The sequence below is a fragment of the Apteryx rowi genome, unplaced genomic scaffold, assembly GCF_003343035.1.
Source record: "Apteryx rowi isolate R43461 unplaced genomic scaffold, aptRow1 scaffold_223, whole genome shotgun sequence".
Lineage (NCBI taxonomy): Eukaryota > Metazoa > Chordata > Aves > Apterygiformes > Apterygidae > Apteryx > Apteryx rowi.
In genome coordinates, this window is record NW_020448564.1 from 1,347,398 (window position 1) to 1,368,134 (window position 20,737).

General features: G+C 40.1%; 1 protein-coding gene across 2 annotated transcripts in view; it reads left to right on the top strand.

Moving 5' to 3' along the window:
• The window catches only part of TEF (TEF, PAR bZIP transcription factor), an 18,397-nt gene extending 649 nt beyond the window's left edge, over positions 1-17,748 (top strand). Inside the window, exons 2-5 of one of the 2 annotated variants that reach the window (XM_026065008.1) lie at positions 5,689-6,015; positions 7,522-7,742; positions 8,404-8,615; positions 10,524-17,748. In XM_026065008.1, coding sequence (XP_025920793.1) covers positions 5,689-6,015; positions 7,522-7,742; positions 8,404-8,615; positions 10,524-10,545 — 782 coding nt within the window. In that variant the 3' untranslated portion in view covers positions 10,546-17,748. The other variant, XM_026065010.1, reaches the window with a different exon arrangement.
• Positions 17,749-20,737: the final 2,989 nt, after the last annotated feature.

Consider the following 20,737-nt stretch of genomic DNA (forward strand, 5'->3'; position numbering starts at 1 on the left):
CGTGCCTTAAGCCTCCCCCGTTCTGCGCGCCAGCATCCGTTCTCTCTGCCGCCCCCCGCGCAAGCATCTGTGCGAAGGTGCCGGCGGCACGAGCTTCCAGCCCGCTGGGAAGGGCTCGTCCTCCCGGGCCGCGCGGCCACCAGCCCTGCTGCGCTCCGGCCTGTCCGGCTGGGGCGGGCCGCACCGGCTTGCCTTTTCGGAGGCGCAGAGCAGCAGTGGCTGCCCCCCGCGGCAGGATCTCTCCTCAACTGGCCAATGCCACCGAAGAATTAAAGTGCCGCGATTTGCCTTTCAGGTGTCTGCTTTGCACAAAGTATGCCTCAGATATGAGGACTAGGTAGAATTCACAATCTGGCACTCTTATTTTATTCACTTAGCTGTCTGGTGGCTTCCTTACTTTGGGACATACAGTAATAGTCAGGGGCAGCATTGGAAAGGTTTCTGGTCTTCCTTGGCCTCAATTGCTGAAAAGTTGTATGACAACGTGCCTAAAATGCAAATCTCTTCCCTTCAGATTAGGTTTGGTGATAATCCATGAGGGTGTAACTGATGATCTTCACATGCAATCCTGTATGGGCTGGAGCGCGTGTGCTCGCTTGCTCGCTCTCTCTCTCACCCTCTCACCGATTATGCAGGTGACAGTTGTGTAAATAAACAGTGCTGGTGTTTATAGTCTTCATTCCCAATGGCACACTGATTTTTTTTTCACCTGACAGTAGTTTTGCATTTCTGAATATCAATTTGATCTTGAGTGAGCTTGAGGTTTATCTTCATTGCTGTAATGCCGTGTGCTGGTTTGTAATACAAATGAATCCTTACATCTAGGTATTTTGAGACTGACAATTGTTTTTGGAACATCAGACTGTATCCAGGGTAGACAACAGTTCAGGGTTAGCAAGATTGTTCCTAACTAAGATCCTTTTATTTTGTATGTCTGACATTACACAATACTTTGTTGATGTATCCATCTTGTGATTCTGCCAAACGCTTTTTCCTCCTTTCTATTCAAAAAATTCTCAGCCTCTAATAAAGGTTTTGATTACGTTGCTATGGTACAGGATGGTGTGATAGATAGAATCTTGAATCTCCAGTGTTATGAGAGTTCTTAAGATATTTTCTTCACCAAATCATTTTTAAACGACAGTGCTAGTGGCAGTGCTACCAGGAACAATTTAAGTAAGTATGTGAAATTATAATGGTAGCTGAATGGGATATGGAGGCTTTATTTTAGGGGTGGTGTTTCTGTTGCCCACACCTGTGTGATTTAGTATGTGGAGATGTAGAATTTTTAAGATTAATATGAGCTTGCGATCTTGCATTGTTATCAAATTAGAAACTTTTGATGTTCTTGCTTTCACTAGATGACCCTGTTCCTGCTTGGGAAAGTACTCAATATTCTAACACTTGATAGTGAGTCCATTGAATCTTGATTACTCCTCTCCATTCATGCTGCAATCAAGTTCAAATTGCTATCATTCTTAAAACTATCCATGGTCTTCCTTAGCCCATCTCATACTGTTTCATTTCACACTGTGCAACTTATTGTTTTCTGTTTATTTTGACATCTGTGGCTTTTTTTTGTTTGCATATTTGCAAAACAAAAAAAAGACAAACGGTGAAACCTGTGTTAACAGGTAGTTAATGTCACAAAAGACCTCTCAGTAGAACTATGACTGTGCTAACTTCAAATGATCTTTGCTGTATCTTCTGCGCCTTTGCATTCTACAGACAGAACCAAAGTGTTAGAGATGCACTAATTCACTTAATACAGTGGTGTGTTTTCAGCAGACTTTCTGAGAAAGGGCCATATGCCTTTTGTCTGGTTTGCCTGTTGACAAAATATAATTTCCTGCATTATTCTGAGAGAAAGAGTATCGGCTAGCTGCAGTGTCCATTTATAGTCTCCACCATGGGTTTTGCGACTGCCTTAGGTAATTTGATTACCCATAAGCAAGCAGGTTTTCTAATCCTTCAGAGCAATGGAGGAAGACATCCAGTCCCAACTGAATGCCATCATCTTGAATACCCTGCCTTATACCAAGTATATCTGACCAGCCTTGCAGTAAACTATTGCTATGGACATTATATGTATTGAAAAAAATAAAAAAAATAAAGACACCTTCGATGAGGTAAGGGAAGGGAATTAATATTCTGGAGCAGGAGTATAGGTCTGTCCTATCAGTAATAAGCTACTGCATGCTCTCCAATCTAAGGCATGTCCTAATCGCCAGTTGCATGCTACTGTGGCAGGAGGAGCACCTCAGCAAACATCACAGTAATGGGCATCAGGAATTCATAACCCTATAACCTATTTTGTTCCACTGCCAAAAGTTGCACTGAAGACATATGGAAAAATCAGCCTTAGTCTGCATAGTGTTTTTAATATAGTATTATCGTGTGTGTGTGTGTGTGTGTGTGTGTGTGTGTCTGATGAAGAAGAGGAGGAATTTTGTCAACTATTTCTTCTGGGCTGGATACCACTTGAATGGCCTAAATATCTGTTTTTCCTTGGGAGAAAAACCAGCAGGGTGTAGAATAAAACTCTTTCCAGGTTGTTGCTTTTGTCTAAAACTCCAGTATTTTCCAGCCTTTCATGAACTGGAATGCTCAGTTGTTGTTGTCTAAATTATTTAGCATAGACTGCTGATCTCTCTGTTAATAGCAGATGTATGGACTAGTTAACAGGCCACAGTAGCAGAATGAGGGGACTAAATCAGACATGAGCTATCAGCTACAGAAGTACAGTCCAGATTTATCAGGGTGACCTTGAATCACTGCAAATGGAACCTCTTAGGATACTGCAGCTCTGTCAGGTAATACCTGTTTACCCTATAAATATCTTGAGAGAATTAATGTTTCAGGTCCCTGTGCTGGGGCAGGCGGAAGCTCCCCCTCAAGATGCAAGAAGTTAATTAATGTTTCATTAGATATTGTGCACCCAGCAGGATGTTGTGCAGCAGGAATAAAGATAAAATGAATTGAAAGAAAGCCAGTGGGAAAATGTCAATGTAAAAATGATTGTACAACAGTTTTATCTTTATATGTGCCGTATTTGAAATACATGGGCACTCAATATGCCTGTTAACTCTTGCTATTTTAATCTGTTTCAGATATTGCTGTTAGAAGTGAGGGGGGAGAGAGAGACAGCATAGCTAAACAAAGACAATGTTGGGGGCCCAGTGTTTGTCCGGTTCTCAACATATAGTAAAAGGAAAAAAAATTCAGATGATCTTCTCACAGGAAGAAAGGATCTAACCTGGTGTGAGCCAGGGAAGACAGCAAGAGGAAGTTGGAAAGACCACAGTCTTTTGGGGTTACTGAAGTACAGTGGGATGATGGTGCACATCTAAAAGGCATTAAAAGATCTGAGAAGAGACAGACCTGTCAACAATATAGTCTTTGGGCATCTATCTTCTGAAAAATATTCTTAAGCTTTGTATTTAGTCCACTAACTGTTAAGGTTTCCTTTCTCCTCTGTTGTCTGAGGTGTTGCATTAGATGCTGCAAAACAAAAGCACTGTTGTCTTGTGTTAAAACTGGCATAGTTTATAATGGAATACTGTTGTTTTTAAGACTAAAGTATGTTTTTTTTTTTTCTTTTAATTAATAGGCATTTTGAGTCAACATTCACAAGATGTTTTCTCTACCACATTGATCAAAATAAAGTGATTTACAAAGTCATTATTGTCCCTGTGTTTGTCTTGCTGTTGTCTTTATTAGGTTACTGTCCACAATTGCCAGTCAGAATCTGGGTTCCGTTATGCTGGGCACTATGCAAACTGTATGCTCCTTAAAGTTTGATATAAAATGGCAGTTCCAGTTTGGTGGGATGTGCTTCACTAGTAAGTGACATCATGGTGCAGAGCAGGAAGAAAACTTAGGCTGTGCATTTACTGGCTTCGGTGAGGAGCTGTTTGAGAAACAGTAATTGGATCATGCCTGTTAGCCTGCACATCTTGCAGTCACTGACCAAGGAAATGGTAGGAGAGTTAGTGGAAAGGAGTTCATAACAAAGATAGAAGTTGGGAGGTTGGAGTGTAGAGGCAGCAATGGGAGGTGGCAAGGGGAAAAGCCCAAAGCTGCAAGATGTTGTCAATAGCAAAGCTCAGGTCCAGGACCCTCTGATCGAATTTAACGTGCTCTTTAGGTACTCACTGTTAGTCCCAAGTCTGTGGCTGGTAAGTATTTTTTCAGCTGTTCATTTTGAAATCTGTATCTTCTTTGGTTGTAAAATGTTCAGAGTATGGTAGATTGAAATGATATAGAATGGAAAGCTATACAAAGTAAATTATGCTTTTCTGTTCTTTAAACCATAAAAAGCTCATTCTGCCTCAGTTCTATACCTGCTAAGGCAGCAGTTGAAGGAATGCTGGTTTTATCAGAATAGGGTTTATATAAGTAGGCTTTTCTGATTTACAGCAGAATTTAAAACTCCCTATAAAGTAAAGTACTCTTTTAAATGTACGATAGCCACTCTAGAATATCCTAATGCCTGAAGTTTGTGCATTTTATTGGGTTGACCTGTGTGAATATTGGAGATCGTAACTGGTCCAGTATACGTCTCTGGACTCCTCCTTCTGTTGAACTAAATGTTTGTCTGCTTCCACAGTAAGACCCAATTTGCCACTGATTAGAGTTCAACTGGTGGCCTTTCCTTTTGATGGCAGTGCTGGCTCAAGTAGTCCCAGCCCCCTGCTTCTGCAGTGCATCCTTGGCTGTGCTGGTAAAACTGCATGGTTACGTACAGAACTGGATTGGGAAACTGACTTGGATTTTTTTCTTTTTTTTTTTCATCTTATTGTCTAAATTAAAGAATTATTCTCAACTTGAATTTTCTGCTGGGATTCTGTTCCAGACAATTGTTAAGTTTCAGTAACTATGGCAAGCATAAAGACTGCCGTTTTTCTATAATGCATGACCTGCAGCATAGTAAATGGAGAAAATTTCATCCGTCTTTTGGGGCTCTGGGGTGTTAAAATGTTCCTTTAAAAGCTCATCTTCCACTACCTTATTAGACAGCTCCCCAAAGAGTGAAAATTGTATATAGGGATTCTGAGCTATCTGCAATGAAGAGCATTTGAAGCTATTACTTTGTGTGAACATGCTGAGTCACTTTAGAAAGAAATGCTTCTAAAATACTGAGCAATAGTGGTTCAGGTCTTCTGATGTTATGTGGGCCTTCTGACTAAATTTCAAATCCAATCTGAAAACCCGTATTCCTTTCTTGTTTGTACTGAAATATTTCTCTGTACATCCTTTCTCTTGTACCTAGAATAAAGTACACTGCTTCCTCAGTGTTTTCTTAATGGCTTCCACTGTAATCCTACTTATCCACAGTCACTTTCCCTGTCTTCCAGGATGAGTCTGTGGAAAAAGAGGCTAATTTGCAGTGCCTAGTTGTTAATAAGCTAGCTGCAATATTATGTCACTCCTTGGTAAGTTATCGCAGCAAAGATACTAATCTCCAAGGCTACTCAAATGTCTGTGGTCTAGCTGTCACAGGGAGACAGAACACTCAGGACTGAGTTACATATGAATGCTGCCTTTAATGTTTGTTTCCTCAGACCATGTCATGAGGCAAAAAAAAAAAAAGCTTACTAAATTTCCTTTCATGAGATCTTTGTTAATTCTTAAACTTTGAGTCTTTCCTGTGCTGCAGCTTGTACAGTGACCACTTGTATCTTACAGATAAAGAGAAAGAGAAGATAAAACTTGAGGAAGATGAAGCAGCAGCTGCCAGCACTATGGCAGTCTCAGCTTCCCTTATGCCACCCATTTGGGACAAAACTATTCCTTATGATGGAGAGTCTTTCCACCTGGAGTACATGGATCTTGATGAGTTCCTTCTGGAGAATGGAATTCCTTCCAGCCCTACTCACCTGGATTTGAACCAGAATCCACTCTTGCCTGTGGCTGAGCTGGAAGGAAAGGAGTCTGCCAGTGCTTCCACTGGTTCACCTGCATCATCATCATCTACTGCAGTTTACCAGCAATCTGAAGCGGCCTCCAGCACAGGTAGATGGAACAGTTTGGGGCTCTGTGAGGGATTTTTCTTGTATCAAAAGGCCCCTCCTCAGACTGAAGAGGGGACATGTTAACATATCCATGTTAGCTGTTGCAGGTTAAACAGCACAAACATACTTGGTTTAGAGCCTTAGTCCACATGTCAGTTCATGAAGATGCTGCCTCTCCCTGTCTCTCAAAAATGAGTTGGTGTCCCTGAGTGTGCAGTTTTTCTCCTTTGAAAGCAGAAGAGCTGAAACACCAACAGCTGCTTTCTTGTGATTGCCAATCTAGTGAGAAGCTGGATGTGTGGAGAACATAGTTTCTCAGATTATAGGTTATTTTACAACAGATTTGATAGTTTGTGATAGGTCATTCACTCTACCTTGGTGGTTCAGTCTGCTTGGGTAAACTTATGCCCACTTAATGTACCTCAAATAACAATGCTTGACAGAAAAATAATGAAGCAGTCTTTCCTTGCTAGCTTGTGAAATGTGATGTGTCTTTTGGAAGAGGTTTGTTTACGGTGCAGTTTGATGTTTTGTGGCGCTTTGAAGTGGGTATGGTGGAAATGAGAAAAACAAAACTGTGTAGTTAAATGGTGCTAGGAAACTTCTGATCTTCATGAGAAGTATGGAGATCTTCTCTATGGAAGAATTTAGCAGCTCAGTTTGCTCAAGATTTGAATCCTAACCATGATAGCCACTAAATTTACACAGTGCTATTTTTATGAACAGACTTTATGGAAAGCATTTTTCTTGGTGACTCTTCCTCTGAATCTGAGAGAGAAACAAGGTGTGGCTTTTTTCCCCATTTTTTTATTTTTAGCCAGTAATGTATGAAAAGATTTGTTCATTGGTCTCTTCAGATTGCACCGACATTTGCAATCCATCTGTATGAAGTCTGTAATCAAGCTATATAAATATGGCCACAGTATAGTTCTTGTCTCCAGTATCCTGAAAGTTCCTGTGAAAGCCATCTATCAGCGTCAGGCCATTGTTGGGACACTTCTGTCTCCGCATAGCAACAAAGAGAATACTATTGCATTTGTAGAAAACCTATGTTCTTTTTAGTTCTTTATTTGGAAATACTATCTTTTCTGACCTTTGAAGGACTAAGGGAATGGGGTCTCCAAGCAGGCTGGTAGGGTAGGGCTTTCTAAGCCACAAAGCTCAGACTGATTAAAGTTTCTTGTTTCATGCTGTTGTGGCAATGGCTTCTAATGTGTGGTTAAGTGTGTAAAGCATGTAGTTTTTGTTGAAGTATTAACTCTGTGCCACACCTATCTATTCATGTCTGTTAGCCTGGCATATATTCCTAGAGCTTGTATTATTATAAATAATAAACTGGACTGAGTAGCTTCTCTCTGTAATAGAAGTTGTACGGTGTTCTATCCAGTACCGAGCACACCTTAGGGAAATAATACTGTAGGACAATCAATAGAGGTACACAAGTTGGCTTCTGAAATAATTCTCTTCATCCTGCTCAGTATATTATGACTTTTTCTGTTTTTGCTAGAGTCCCCTCCACAAAATGAGAGAAATACTCCCAGCCCCATTGATCCTGACTGCGTAGAAGTTGAGGTGAATTTTAACCCTGACCCTGCTGATTTAGTGCTGTCCAGCGTGCCTGGTGGTGAGCTCTTCAATCCTCGCAAGCACAAGTTTACTGAAGAGGACCTGAAACCACAGCCTATGATTAAAAAGGCCAAGAAGGTTTTTGTCCCAGATGAGCAAAAGGTAACAGATTTATTACTGCAGATTTCTTTAGGTCCTCATCAAAGTTTTTGACTCTTTGCTCAAACATTTTAACATACAAAGCTAATGTGCCATACCTACATGATTGGGCAAAAGCACTGCCAAAACAGAAGTAGCGAGTCACTTGGTGTTCTTGCTGTTTTGTTGGTTCGGCATCATGAGCTAATTACTGGGCAGGAGCAACTTACAATGTTATACATGGAAATTAGAAGAACTATCAAGTCACATCCTCATTCACTGCATTTTTGAAGACCAGTGTATGCATTTGGCCAGCATTCTGTCTGATCCAGTTTTAAGCAGCCCAGACAACAGACCAGATTGCTTTCCATGGAAGTTGATTCCTGAATTGAAGCGAAGTAAAGAGAGCATTTCAGTTGGACAGCTTCTTAGTAGCCAAGTCTTTTAATCTCCCTAGTTTTAGCCATGCCCTCAGTTCATCCTGAAAAAAGCCTCACATAAGGATGAAATCTTACAGTACTATGTAACCTATATTCTAGTGTCTGAGCCTTGAAACCCAAAGATGATGATTCTTCAGTATAGCAGTTAGTGTGACTACCATTATACAATTAAAAGGTGTCTATTTGATATAAAATGCCAGATTGACAGACTGGCATCTCTTTTTCTTTTTCCTTTTTCCCTATAGGATGAAAAATATTGGACAAGGCGAAAGAAGAACAATGTGGCAGCAAAGCGTTCCCGTGATGCTCGGCGATTAAAGGAGAATCAAATCACAATTAGGGCAGCCTTCCTCGAGAAAGAGAATACGGCCCTGAGGACGGAGGTTGCAGAGCTGCGCAAGGAAGTGGGGCGATGCAAGAACATTGTTTCTAAATACGAGACCAGATACGGACCCTTGTAAGCACACCCCTTTTCCTTGTTAGGGCTTCTTGTTTTAGCCTCTTAGACTTCTCTGCCTTCTGTAGAGACTCCCAGAAATAAAGTTTGTGGAGGCTTTGCTATTTTTGCATCTATACCAAAAAAAAAAAGTTTCTGTTGGCACAACTTGTTCAGGCCCTTTCCTGATCTTGTGTTGCCAAAATTTAAGTGTCATATTTACAGTTTTGTTGTTAACACTGATAGAGCACTTTCTGATGTTATACAAGAGAACAGATTGACCTGTCTGGAGGAATAGAGGTGGATATCTCCTGACTGGACAGGACTCTTGCTTTCTGTTCTAATCTACATTTTAAGTGGAGAAAGAGCCCAGGACTTTGGTCCTTGTGGGTGTTGGTTGTGGGTGGGGTTTTTTTAATTGATTTTTTTTTTTTTCTTCCTTCCTTCCCCCTTTCCCCTGCCCCAGTTGAACTGTAAAACATAACTTTAAGATGTTGCTGGGCAGCATCATGAAATTATTTCCTCTCCTGTTTAGGAGAGGAAATGTGCTTTCTCCTTTCCCAGAGAAGGGCTCTCTGCTACTGTTCAAGAGGAACAGGGGAACCTTTAAGACAGAAAATATTCAGTCTCCTGTAGAAATGGAGGTATTTTTAGGTTAATGAACATGTGTTTATGCAGACCAGAGTCAGTGCATATTGATAAAATACTGCTTAAACATCTTGGTAGGTTCTAATTCTGGATATCTTCCAGAAACACAGGATAGAGAACAATGGGGATCTCCCACTTTACAGATAGGGACAAAATAATTTGGGGGTTAGGTTGTCTTCCCCCTCTATCCCCTCTCTTTTTTTTTTTTCCCCTAAGAGGAACTTCCCTATTCTTGAACTGCTGATCGTGCAGCATGTGACACCTAACTGGGAAGTAAGGGAGATGGTTCCATTTAAAAAAAGAAAAAAAAAAAAATGTCTGGCTCATTAGGCAGGACCTTGGGGCCCATCTGTTTGGGAATTGCCAATACATTATGGTTTAGAAGGAGGGTTTTTTTTGTTTTAAAGTAACAGATAAACCAGCCACCATCACTTTACTGCACCTTACCTGTTGTGCAAGAGCTTGCGAAGGACTTGTGGTCCTTTGGCTTGTGAATGTGCTAAGGAACAAGCCACACCCATTCTGAACATTAACTGCTTACTCCACTATCTCCCGTGTAGCTGCATATCTCATCTCTCCATGCCTGCTGGTTCTCTCTCCAGCAAGTTTCCTGCTACAAAGTTATCACATAAGACTTGCCCTCTTGTAAGTAATCCATTCTCAGCACCAAACGCTGCTTCAACAGTATGTGGTGTTAAAAGAAAACTGTTCTGTGCGACCTTCTCCATGACCTCCAACTGCAAGAACCAGAAACTTTAATAGAAGTATTTGTTTAGAAGTCATCTTAACAGGGCAAGCATCTTAAGATAGTGGCTATGTTAGAACTCCTAAGCTATGCTTCCTGGACTTGTATTTATATTAGGGAGTAAATGTGGGACAGGTGATGTTTAGGCTAGTTTCCAAATCCCCTATTGAAATCTGAAAAGAAACCCCAGCACTTTTTATATACTTTTTAATATTAAAGGCTTCTTGCCTAGCTTGTCTTTTAAATGCAACATGGAAATTGGAGACCAATTGTATGTTGACTTAAACAAGTGGAGAAACAGGCTTATTCAAAATGTTTAAAGTAAATGTATACTTTGAACTATTTTCCCCTCTCTGTTATGTTCCAATTTGACCAGAGTGGCTCTTCATGCAGTGTTGGTCTAATTTCTTTCAAACATACAAAAGATTGTCACCCTTTCAGCAGGGGTTTTTCTCTCACAGGGTGGTGTGTGGTGGTAATGGTGGGAAGTATGTTATAAATAAATTGTCACACTTAACACTTTGCTTTGTTTAAAGTGACTTATCTGATTCCGAGTGATGCAACTTTAAAGACTTTTAAAAACAAAGAAACTAAAAAGCACACATGAATCGCCAGTCTTCAGAGTGAGCGTGAAATCTATGAGGTGTCCCAACACAAACAGCTGACGATGACCCTGCCTGCCTGCTTGCCTGCAAGTACCCCATCTGAACTACCCAGGGCTGGGCATGATGAAAAGTGCAAAGTCTCCTTAATTCTGTATATGGCTTTCTTATCTGTCTTTCTCACTGTAACTATGAACTACAATAAGCTTGCTTACTGGGGTTTTGTCAAGACACTCAAAGTTCATTTCTCCAAGTCTGTTGACAACCTGTGTGAATAGTGACTCTTCGTTTTGGCACTTGAGTGGAAGAAAATGGGGAGCTTTAAATGGAAGTGGCTCTATGTATTAAGAACTGATATAATCTTTTTTTCTTCCCCTGCAGTAAATACTGCAGCTCACTTCTGGTACAGTGTAGCATCTTGTATTGTTAGTGCAGAACCAAAGACACCAGGAGAACAGCAATCTATAAGGTGTAAGACTTTCAGTGCAGGAAAGTACAGCAGATATATTTGAAACAGACTAGAAAGCACCACAGTGTGCCATACAAAGAGCAGTAATAAACTCTTATCAAATGACTCATGTAATAGTAAAACACTTCATTTGCTTTCCTGCCCCCATAGTTATGCAGCTGTAACCTACCTTTTCTTTTTTTCCCCTCTTATGAGGCTTGCTTTCTCCTATGGTATCTGACTGAAACAAGATCTATTCTCCCTTTACTACTCAGCAATCATGAAAAGGGTGTTGGTCTGAGCTGCTGATCCACGTATCTTTTAGCAGTCTGATACAACCAAATGAGTTAATTGCCAAAACAATGATTTAGCTACGATACTACAATTTTCTGTCTCCTCTTGACCACAGGAGAACTGCAGTGGGGAGTGAATACTTTGTTCATTTGTTTTATAAATCTGAAACAGCCAATGATTTTTGGAGTCACTATGGGCTGTTTAAACTATCAAAACCCTTGTGCTGGTGTAGGGGAGCAGACGAAAGCTTGGACAGATTGTGGGGATGCTTGTTGTGTGTAGAATATGGAGGAAGTAGGTGGAAGTTCCTTTGTAAAAAGTCTCATCAGCATGACGAAAATCTACTTTTATAATGAGGAAGCTTAAGAACTAAATTGATGTGAGAAGAAAGAGTACTTAATTTCCTGGAAAGTAGTATAGGGCCATGCTCATAGTCAAGATGAAGCTTGTCAGACAGGAGTGAAAGATGATCAGTGTATTTTTGCCTGGAGATTAACAAGCAGCATACACTGTGAGAAGAATATTCTTGAAAGCTTTCAGAAGCACAGGTGCCTAAATATGAGGCACAGTTAGTTACCAGCAAAGTTTGACATGCTATCATATTGAACAAGTATTTTAAATTTGCATTTACCTGAGAGATTCTGCCCTTAATTTCATAGTAGAAAGGCAAAGATAAAAAGGAACAAAGAAGCAGATAATGTTTTGAACTTCGAAAAACGACAACAACAAAACTCCAGAATGCATAACCAGTTTTTTCAAAGCATAACCTTTGTAAAGGACATGTACATGAAATGCACTTCTTGACCTCTTTGACCTATTTTTTTGTTTTAATGGACCATGTTGTGAAGTCAAGAAAGTGCTTTTAACTTTTTTTTCTGGTTACAAGAGTGTATTAATGAATATACTTATAATTTGGGACTCTAAAGTTCTGAGATAATCTGTGAGTATCCTATTCAAATAAATAATTTAGCTCCACATTGCTGAAATGTCAGCATATATCACTACCTGTATCAAATATTGCAGATTTGGACTGATATTTTTGGTAGGTACTGTTTTTTGTGGCTTTATTTTGGTGATAAAGGCCTTGCTGTGGATTTTTTTAAAAGATACTGACAGCATGTAAATATAGCAAATTTTCTTCCATTATCATTTCTGATTTTTCAGTTAGCTTGGAATGGCTGTTCTTGAAAGTCATGCTTTCTGTTCAAATAACAAACTTAAAGGGTATTGTAACTGGACAAGGAGTCACTAGTCTTTCATTCGGGTCTTGCTGTCTTACTGCTTTAGGAATATCCTTTAAATACTCAAGTATTGTGTACAGGATTTGTTTTTGCAGTGTGTCATGCTATATCAATAGCAAAATATTTAGTCAGTAAGAATAGTATGTGCAGTTCTATTTGCTTTTTGTATTACATCAAAACTTTATACAATGGGAACTAACAGTGAATGTTTTAGATTTTTCTTTCAGAGAAGACTGTTAGCAAACTCTTGTGCTTCCCTGTAGAACAGTGCAAAGTTGCACATTCTGTGATTCACGTATCTACAGGTTGCAAAACTGGAAAAATCACACTTTAGAGTGAGAGTGTAGTTGGAGGAATCTTTTTGCTAAGAAACAACATCTTCAAAGATAGCTGAGATGGTAGTAACTTTTTAAAGGAATATAGTTTTTGCTGGGCAATACCTATGTGTGCAAAGCTGAATTCCTCTTTTGATATTCGCAGTCTCAGGAAGCTAGGCTTACAACTTCAGAGCTTTCCACTCTTTTCAGAATGATTAACTACTTAATCTTGTTTCTTTGACACAGATAGGATAGTCATCCTAGTAAGTTATAACTTTAATACATTTTCCATAGGGGTCATAAGACCACCAATATTCTTTTAACTGAATTTGAATGTTAAAAGCTGCTGAATTGATACTGTTAGCATCTGAAGCTCTCTAACCATGGAACAAGCTCTGTATAGGCCATAACTGTGCCTAATGCCAATGTACCCCATTCCAGCTGTAAAGGGACCATCTCTAAGGGGTGGGAATAAAGGGAGTTCACCTTTTGGCATCACTGCAGGGATTGCCAGTAAAGGAGCAGTGTTTGACACAGCTGTGCATTCATTAAGAAATGGATTGAAGCCAATGGTTGTTCCACACAGGCTGTCAAACAGCCATTGCACAGAACTCACTTTCAAAATATATGAACTGTTGATAATGTTTGTGGGGAGTGCGTTGTCTTATGCTACATCAGAAATAGTCAATGAATAAATGATGCACAAAATTTAAGCAGCATTACTTTTATACATGGTCTTTTAATCTAAGTGTAGTTACATCTCCTTATAATAATGCATTTTTGTATTTAAAGATTCCCTAGAAGTTCAGTTTATCACCTATTGCCAAGTTCTGCTCCCACCAAAGCCAATAACAAAGATCTCATTAACTCCCACAGGAAAAGGTCTTTACTCTCTGACGTGGTGATCTTAAGGTTTAGGAAGCACTGGAGTCATGGGTGTCTTTGCTTTACTCTGGAGTGCTCTGTGTTGGGACCAGGTGAATGCATCTCAGATCGCAGGTGTAATGTTTGCGAACTGACCCTTTCCCATCTTCTATTCATTTACACAAGCTAGTGATATATTTTTGATATTTGGACAATCTGATTAATTCAGCTGTTTTTCTTCTGTTTTTTCTTGCTGCTTGGTATGTGTGGAAAAGGTGCACAATAAACTTGTGCTGGGAGAAGGAATGTTAAAAAAAGGAACCTTAAGTGTGGCTTTCTGCAGTTCTTTAGTAACATTTTGTGTTGGCAGTTCTCCATTTCTCTGCTGTGCTGTTTGAAAGCCCAAGGTGTTGTAGTTGTAGAGATGATTTTCAGCATTATCTGTAGGATTGCTACAAATGTACCAAATTCACTTCAAGTTGGGAGGTGCAGTGGAAAGCCAGCAGTTACAGCTTTGGGAATACTGTAGTATAACTACCTGTTATGGAAAAATATTTTGTGTAGACAGCAAAAAAAATGGACTTACACAGAAGAGAGCATTGCTGCTTCAGTCTTGTAAGCCTTTTCAGCCTCACAGGGTTTTGTTGCTTGTAATCAGATGCCTTCATTTTTAGTGAGAGTGAAGGTATCTCAGACCTTAAACTCCAGATGGGCTTGTGTTTGTCCTTAGAGTTTGAGCTGATAAGCCCAAGATGAGAAATGCAAACTTATCTTAATGTATAAATCTAATATTTTTGGTAACCTACATCTAAATACACAAACGGCAAAATCGTTTGTTAATGTTAGTGTTATGCCTTTGCAGCACTACAAGATACCAGCTAGCTTTCTAGTTTCGTTTTTTTTGTTTTGTTTTATTTTTAATATAATTCCTCTGATCTGTATATCTACCAGCGTAACCTGATGAAGGTAAACGCTCAGTGAAAGGTTGGGGAAAGAGTAGAAAAAAAATAAGCCTAACTAAACTCTTGTGGAGATATTAACATAATGCTAACTGAGAAATAATGATTTATTTTTTGGTAATACAAATTTGTGATAAAGAATGTAATTTGTTAGTTATTCCTTACAGTGGATCACTATTGGAATGTAAACCTAAAGTTCAAGCAGCTGCAGGAGAAAGGGAAGCCTTTGAAGGAAGTACAGATAGGAAAAAATACAGATACTTGGCAAGGATGATAAAGAATGAAAGCAGAAATACAAAGAGTAAAGCAAGGTACTGACCTGAACCAGACTGCTAAAACTGAAGCCTCACCATTTCCAATTTTAGGACACTTTGGATCCCCTTAGTTTGGCGTCATACAGAAGATATGCACTTGTTTAGGTTTTGAGAATCTCCTTTTCTTGTTCTCATTTCCACAGAGGAATATAAAGATAGGGAGGAGGGTTATTGCAGAAAGGCACAAAAAATAGGTATTGCTTTCTCAGTGTGCTATTCCACTGAGACTTGTCCTGCCTGTATGAAGCTGTATAGGATAGTAATTTCCCCATGACACAGCACTATCTGAGGCCCCAATATTTTAAGGCCTCAATTCTGCTGTCAGTTCTGCATGGGATGAGCCCTATATCTGTATAAAACCACATGGACTTTACAGGATCTATTTATGAATGTGAAGCTCTTCCCAGTCAGTCAGCTGCAGAATCGTGTCCTTAACATGTGATCAGTTGTAGTTACATGGCTGTTTATAGTAACTGTAACTTGGGTGCCTATTATGCAGCCAAAACCCTTGTTATTTCACTTTTCCCAACTAAAGCATGAACAGAAGCTCTTTGCTGTACAACATCTGTAAAAATGTACTTCATATTTGTCTAGTAAATTAAGGCATGTGATTTTGGGCTGTGGGTCTCAACAGACTTTGCTCATGTACCTGCCTGAATGTTTTCCTAGATCTGCAGCCATGTCTCAGTATGAAGGTATGGTGGGATTTGTTTACCTGAGTGAACGGAATAGCAGCTCTCATCTGTCCCAACACAGGTGTCTGCTTGCTACTGGTCAGGATCATGGAAGGATGCATCTTCTGCACTTTTATGTGAAATTGTCTAAAATATGGTGATTAATATGATTATTGGAATACTGTATTTTGTATAACTTAGAATATGTAAATACACTTTTAAAACTAATTTGTTCTATGAAGTAATAAATAAGTGCTTCCATTGTAATATCTGAATAATGTTAATGCTTCATGTAGCTTGATTTGGGAATTTTTTCCTAGAGAACTACAGAAATCAAAACAAAGATTGATGTTGTGGAATTCTAGTCTAGTTGTGATGCTTTCTATCAGCAAAAAATGTTTAAAAAAAAAAAAGAGCTACATTTAAGCAGAGAAACTGATAACTTGAGGGAACCAATTCTCTTTCAGTCTTTCTTTAACAGTAGTTGCTGTTACATTCATAGTTCTACTCTTCCCATCCCATTTGACAGTTAACCTGTTGTTCACCAGCTGCATCTGGAAAGTGGCAATATTAAATGGCTTATAAAGCTTAGTGATTGAGGAAAATGAAAGTGGATTTTATTTATTTCTATTTAAACTATTCTCTCTTTTGGCTTAAACAGATCTGTCTCCATCCTTCAGCCAGACTGCAGCAAGCTGCAATGAAACAGTGAGTGACTGTTACTAAAGCTCATTTGTAATCTAGGTAGTCTACATATTGATTAGTCCTATTATGTACACAGATGACACATAGGTATCCTGCCTTGGTGTGGAGAGGAAGCGATTCATGACTTGAGTTTTTGCTGAGTACATGTTCACTGGATGCTGCACAGGTGGAACTTTCATCAGCTTTCTTGACCTTTTCTGTCTCATATTAAAAGAAAAAACAGTGGTATGAGAATCATGAGCAGTCTGCTAGGAAACATGAACATCTCTTTTTTGAGGAGAAGGTGAGGAGATTGGTCCATCAGCCTTCATCTAGGGAGATTATCCTGTGATAACACCTTCTGCAGCCATAACATTACTACTTTCTTTAATGCTGTATTGCAGCAGTCTCCTCTCTGATATCAGCTGCTTCTGCAGTGTTCCATAAATGACAAAGCTACAGCACCTCTTCTGAGGTGGGCAGAGATGGTGACATGCACCCTCCCACCCCCAGTCCTTGGTGCATCTAGACTATAAAATAGCTATGAAACAGCTAAGCATATGTGCAGGTTATTCATAAAGTTCTGTTCCTGTAAAGTTTTTTTCAGAGACCTTTGGTTTTGAACCAAATAGTTTGAAGAAACTCTTATCTGCTATATTTTCCTTGAAATCCTTTTGCCTCTGGGATAAAAATACTTTATTTGGATTCATATATGACACTGATCTAACCCATTCATTCCATGGGATGGATGATAAATCTGCACAATATTTATATGAAATATAAATCTGATCTTGGTTTTATTGCATGATAAATTGTTTAATCTCTTGGGTATCTGCACCTTGAGGTTGTTTAGGTAATTCCTGTACATGCAGCTGACTTTTTTGAAGCAGCCTAGAGAGTGCATTTGAGATCATCCTGACTGCAAGATTCTGTAGGAATTAATAATAATTATGTTTGTAAAGCAACTGGGTAAAACTGTATTGCCATAAATGATTTTAGTGTATATATAAATCCTTTATCCCAAACAGCTCATTTTGCACATAAACCTACACACTCCGGGCAGCTGATGGGTGAAAATAAAGGTGCTTAAACAGCAGTCTAATGGGGAAAGGGCATTTCACTGGTGCAGAATTGGTATTATTTTATATTTCCGTTTCTTACACTTTTTCAAATGTATAAACCATGGATTTGAATTCTCAACGTCTTCAAAAACAGCTTGGATTTTGTGAGTAGTTTAAATCCTCTCACTTCTCTGCTCGTAACTTTTTTTTTAAAAAAAGCTTTTGTTTAAAATGTAAAATTTTTAGTGTATTAAATTCTGTTAGTACCCTTTCTTTTTAAGAAATAAAATTTATATTCCACTATGCTGAGATCCAGTAATTTTATTGTCTAGACAGCATACTGTGTGCTGTACACATCACTGCCAGCATCATACCTGCAATTTGCATTTGAGTTTGTAGAAATTAAAGCAACTGGTCACCTTCTAAAATTGGGCACTTGCTGTGCATTTCCTATGCATTAACTAACTGCACAGGTAACAGGTGCACAGTTCCCCATTTTTACTTTCTGAATCAACTGATTTGAAAAACATTGCAAGCTTTTGCATTGTTAATGTCCTGTAGCGACTCTAGGCCAAGCTCTTTCAAATGGGTAGGAAATCCTGAAAACAGTCAGTGCCAGAAACTCAGTCCTTGCTTTGTCTGTTACTTTGGGCCTGACAGCTGCAAAATAATTGGAATTTAGTTGTCATTCTTTTTTGGAAAGAAGCAGAATTTAGAGCACAAGTTTACACAGTGAGGGCAGCTTCTTCCCTCCTTTTCCATCCTTTTTAACCTAGATATTTATTTATTTATTTATTTATTTATTTATTAAGAGCTGGTTGGTGAAGATCCCAGGCTAGATCAGCCTGCTAAGAAAGGAGTGGTAAGAAATGTGTGTCTCATACTGACTGTGTCTGACTTGAAAGGACAGCTTTTCAGAAAAAGATGGGTTCACTTTCCTAGACCTCTTGCAATTCAAGATATTTCAACCTGAGATGCATGCTCTCAAAATGAGATCACTGGTATTATAATATATCTAGAAACTACAGTAAAGTAAGGTTTGTTGGCTCTTTGCCTTTGTAGAGGTATTCTGTATGATCAATGATTGGGGGGAGAAAAGATTAAAAAATTAAATTCTAAGTAGGAGGAAGAGGAGGAAGAATTGGGTTCTGATTCTGATGGATAGCGACCCAGACAATATGTGTACATAAGCTAGAAACCTACCTGTTTAGAGGGAAGGGCCTGACCTATACTTTGTACTGACAGCAAAGGACATGCCATGGCCAAAACAAGGAATTGCAGTAGAAACTGAGTGGATATAAAGACATATGGCCTTAACACTAGAATCGGAGTGGAGTATATTTGGTATCTGTTCTCAGTATGATGGCAGCTGGCAGCAGCATGAATGTCTTATTATACAGCTCCTTCTTTTTAGGAGATTATATGTTTTCTTTTGGGGGCAGGGAGGGAGTTTATAAATGTGCCAACTATGCTCTCTACATTACTAGTTTCATTAAGGAAATGCAAGCACATTCTCCTATTTGCAGGCAGTAGTGATATGAAGAATGGCAATGGAAAAAATAGCATCCTCTTACTCAATCTCCTTCCTGTTGTGTGTTGGGGGGACTCTGCTGACTTCAAGACCTTAAATACATTTGTACTCCTTTTTGCTCCTCTTTCCTCTGCTAGATCTGCCAATAGGTGGGGAAGGGATCTGGCACCTACTTGGTTTGTCTTGATTTGTAGTGTCAACTGGAAATTCTTTGTTAAGAGATGCCCAAGAGTTGCATCCACCAAGCTTTTCTGGGGGTTTCTGTTTGCTGTTGGTTCAGGTTGTTGGCAACACATGGCCATTAAGAAAACATCTTAAGTATCTTATGTGGCTTTCAAATTATACAATTTTCTTACTGCTGGGGAGAGGCTAAATCCATGGGGTGACTACTTTGCAAAAGTGATTTCAAGTTCCACTTGACCCTGAGTTCCCCTTCATTCATCCCATGGCCTCGTAGCTCTCTGTGACTTTTCAAGAAGCAAGAAGGAACAGAGGCAACTGAGGAGCAGGCTAATATCTTCTCTCCTGATGTGCAATTCTAGGAGGAAGCCTATTGTGTGCCTGGGGAAGCAGCATGTCACACAACAGGGGTGGGAGTCCCAGCTCCTGGATGTACCTGGCACATTACTGGACACTGTGTATATATTCAGTATCCACCACCAGCATAATCTCTGGCTGCAGTATGATACTGAAGCCTCTTTCCTGCCCCAGAACAGCAGACACAGTGGGTCCAAAGAGCTACAGTTGCTTAGAGGCCTCGGAGCGAGAGAAAGTCTTTTGCTCTGCCCCAGAAGCCCAGCTTGTGATGCTGGGAGGTGAGGTGGGAAGGGAGACCAAGCATGTCATGTTCCGTGCTGTGCCTGAGATCTGAGCGGGCTTCTGAGGGATGAAAGGGTAAGGGGAGGAAACTGGGAGAGAACCAAATGTGGAGGGTTTCTGCCAAGCTCAAGCCAGAAGTTTGCAGTTTAGTTTGGGGAGAGGCGTGTAGGTGTGGGCAGGGTGAATCCAAGAAATATCAGTGAAAGGGCAACAGGGGCCCAACCTTCCTCCCCTCTGAAAGGGGAGGAGACAGAAAAGGCTGACAGAGTAGAAGACAGATGCTGGCACTATTCTAGATGTGGCAAGAGGTGAGTTCATGCACCTTTTCCCTCTAGTGCTTTATCACATTTAAGGTCAAAACTGGTCCTTGAACGCTTTAATCCTGAACTTTGCCTCCAACTTGCAAGAGCAGGCTCAGCAACCCAGGCCTGCTTGACCCCTAGAACATCAAGCCTTTGTGTGAGATCCATGTGGAAGCGTGGCTGCTGCCTGTGCCAAGTCAGGAGACCCTTCAAACAGGGGGTCAATAGATTACACATGTGCACTGCCCCACTGCCAGCTCTGCACTGCAGGTATAGATATGTCTTCAGTAGCATCAGGGAAGAACCAGAACTTGGAGTAGTCAGTCACTCAGGCCTCTCCGAGGTAGTTGTCCAAAAAGGCCGGGCCTGAGCCACGTTTTAAGGTTCCCTTGGTGTTACCTTCCCTGGTAAAGATGACAGCAGAGCCATGCCATGACCTCAGAGATGAAGACAGTCCTAGTATTTGCCTGTAAGAAGCAACCCTGTGGCATGGTGGCCCACCTGGATGTCCTGCTGCCTGGGAGACAAGCGATCTGTTCAGTGCCCAACGTGCCAAGGTACCATCCTGCTCCCTCAAATTGGGGCCCTGCTGGCAGAGCACAACAGGTAGCAGGCACTGCCACCAAAGACTTGATCCACT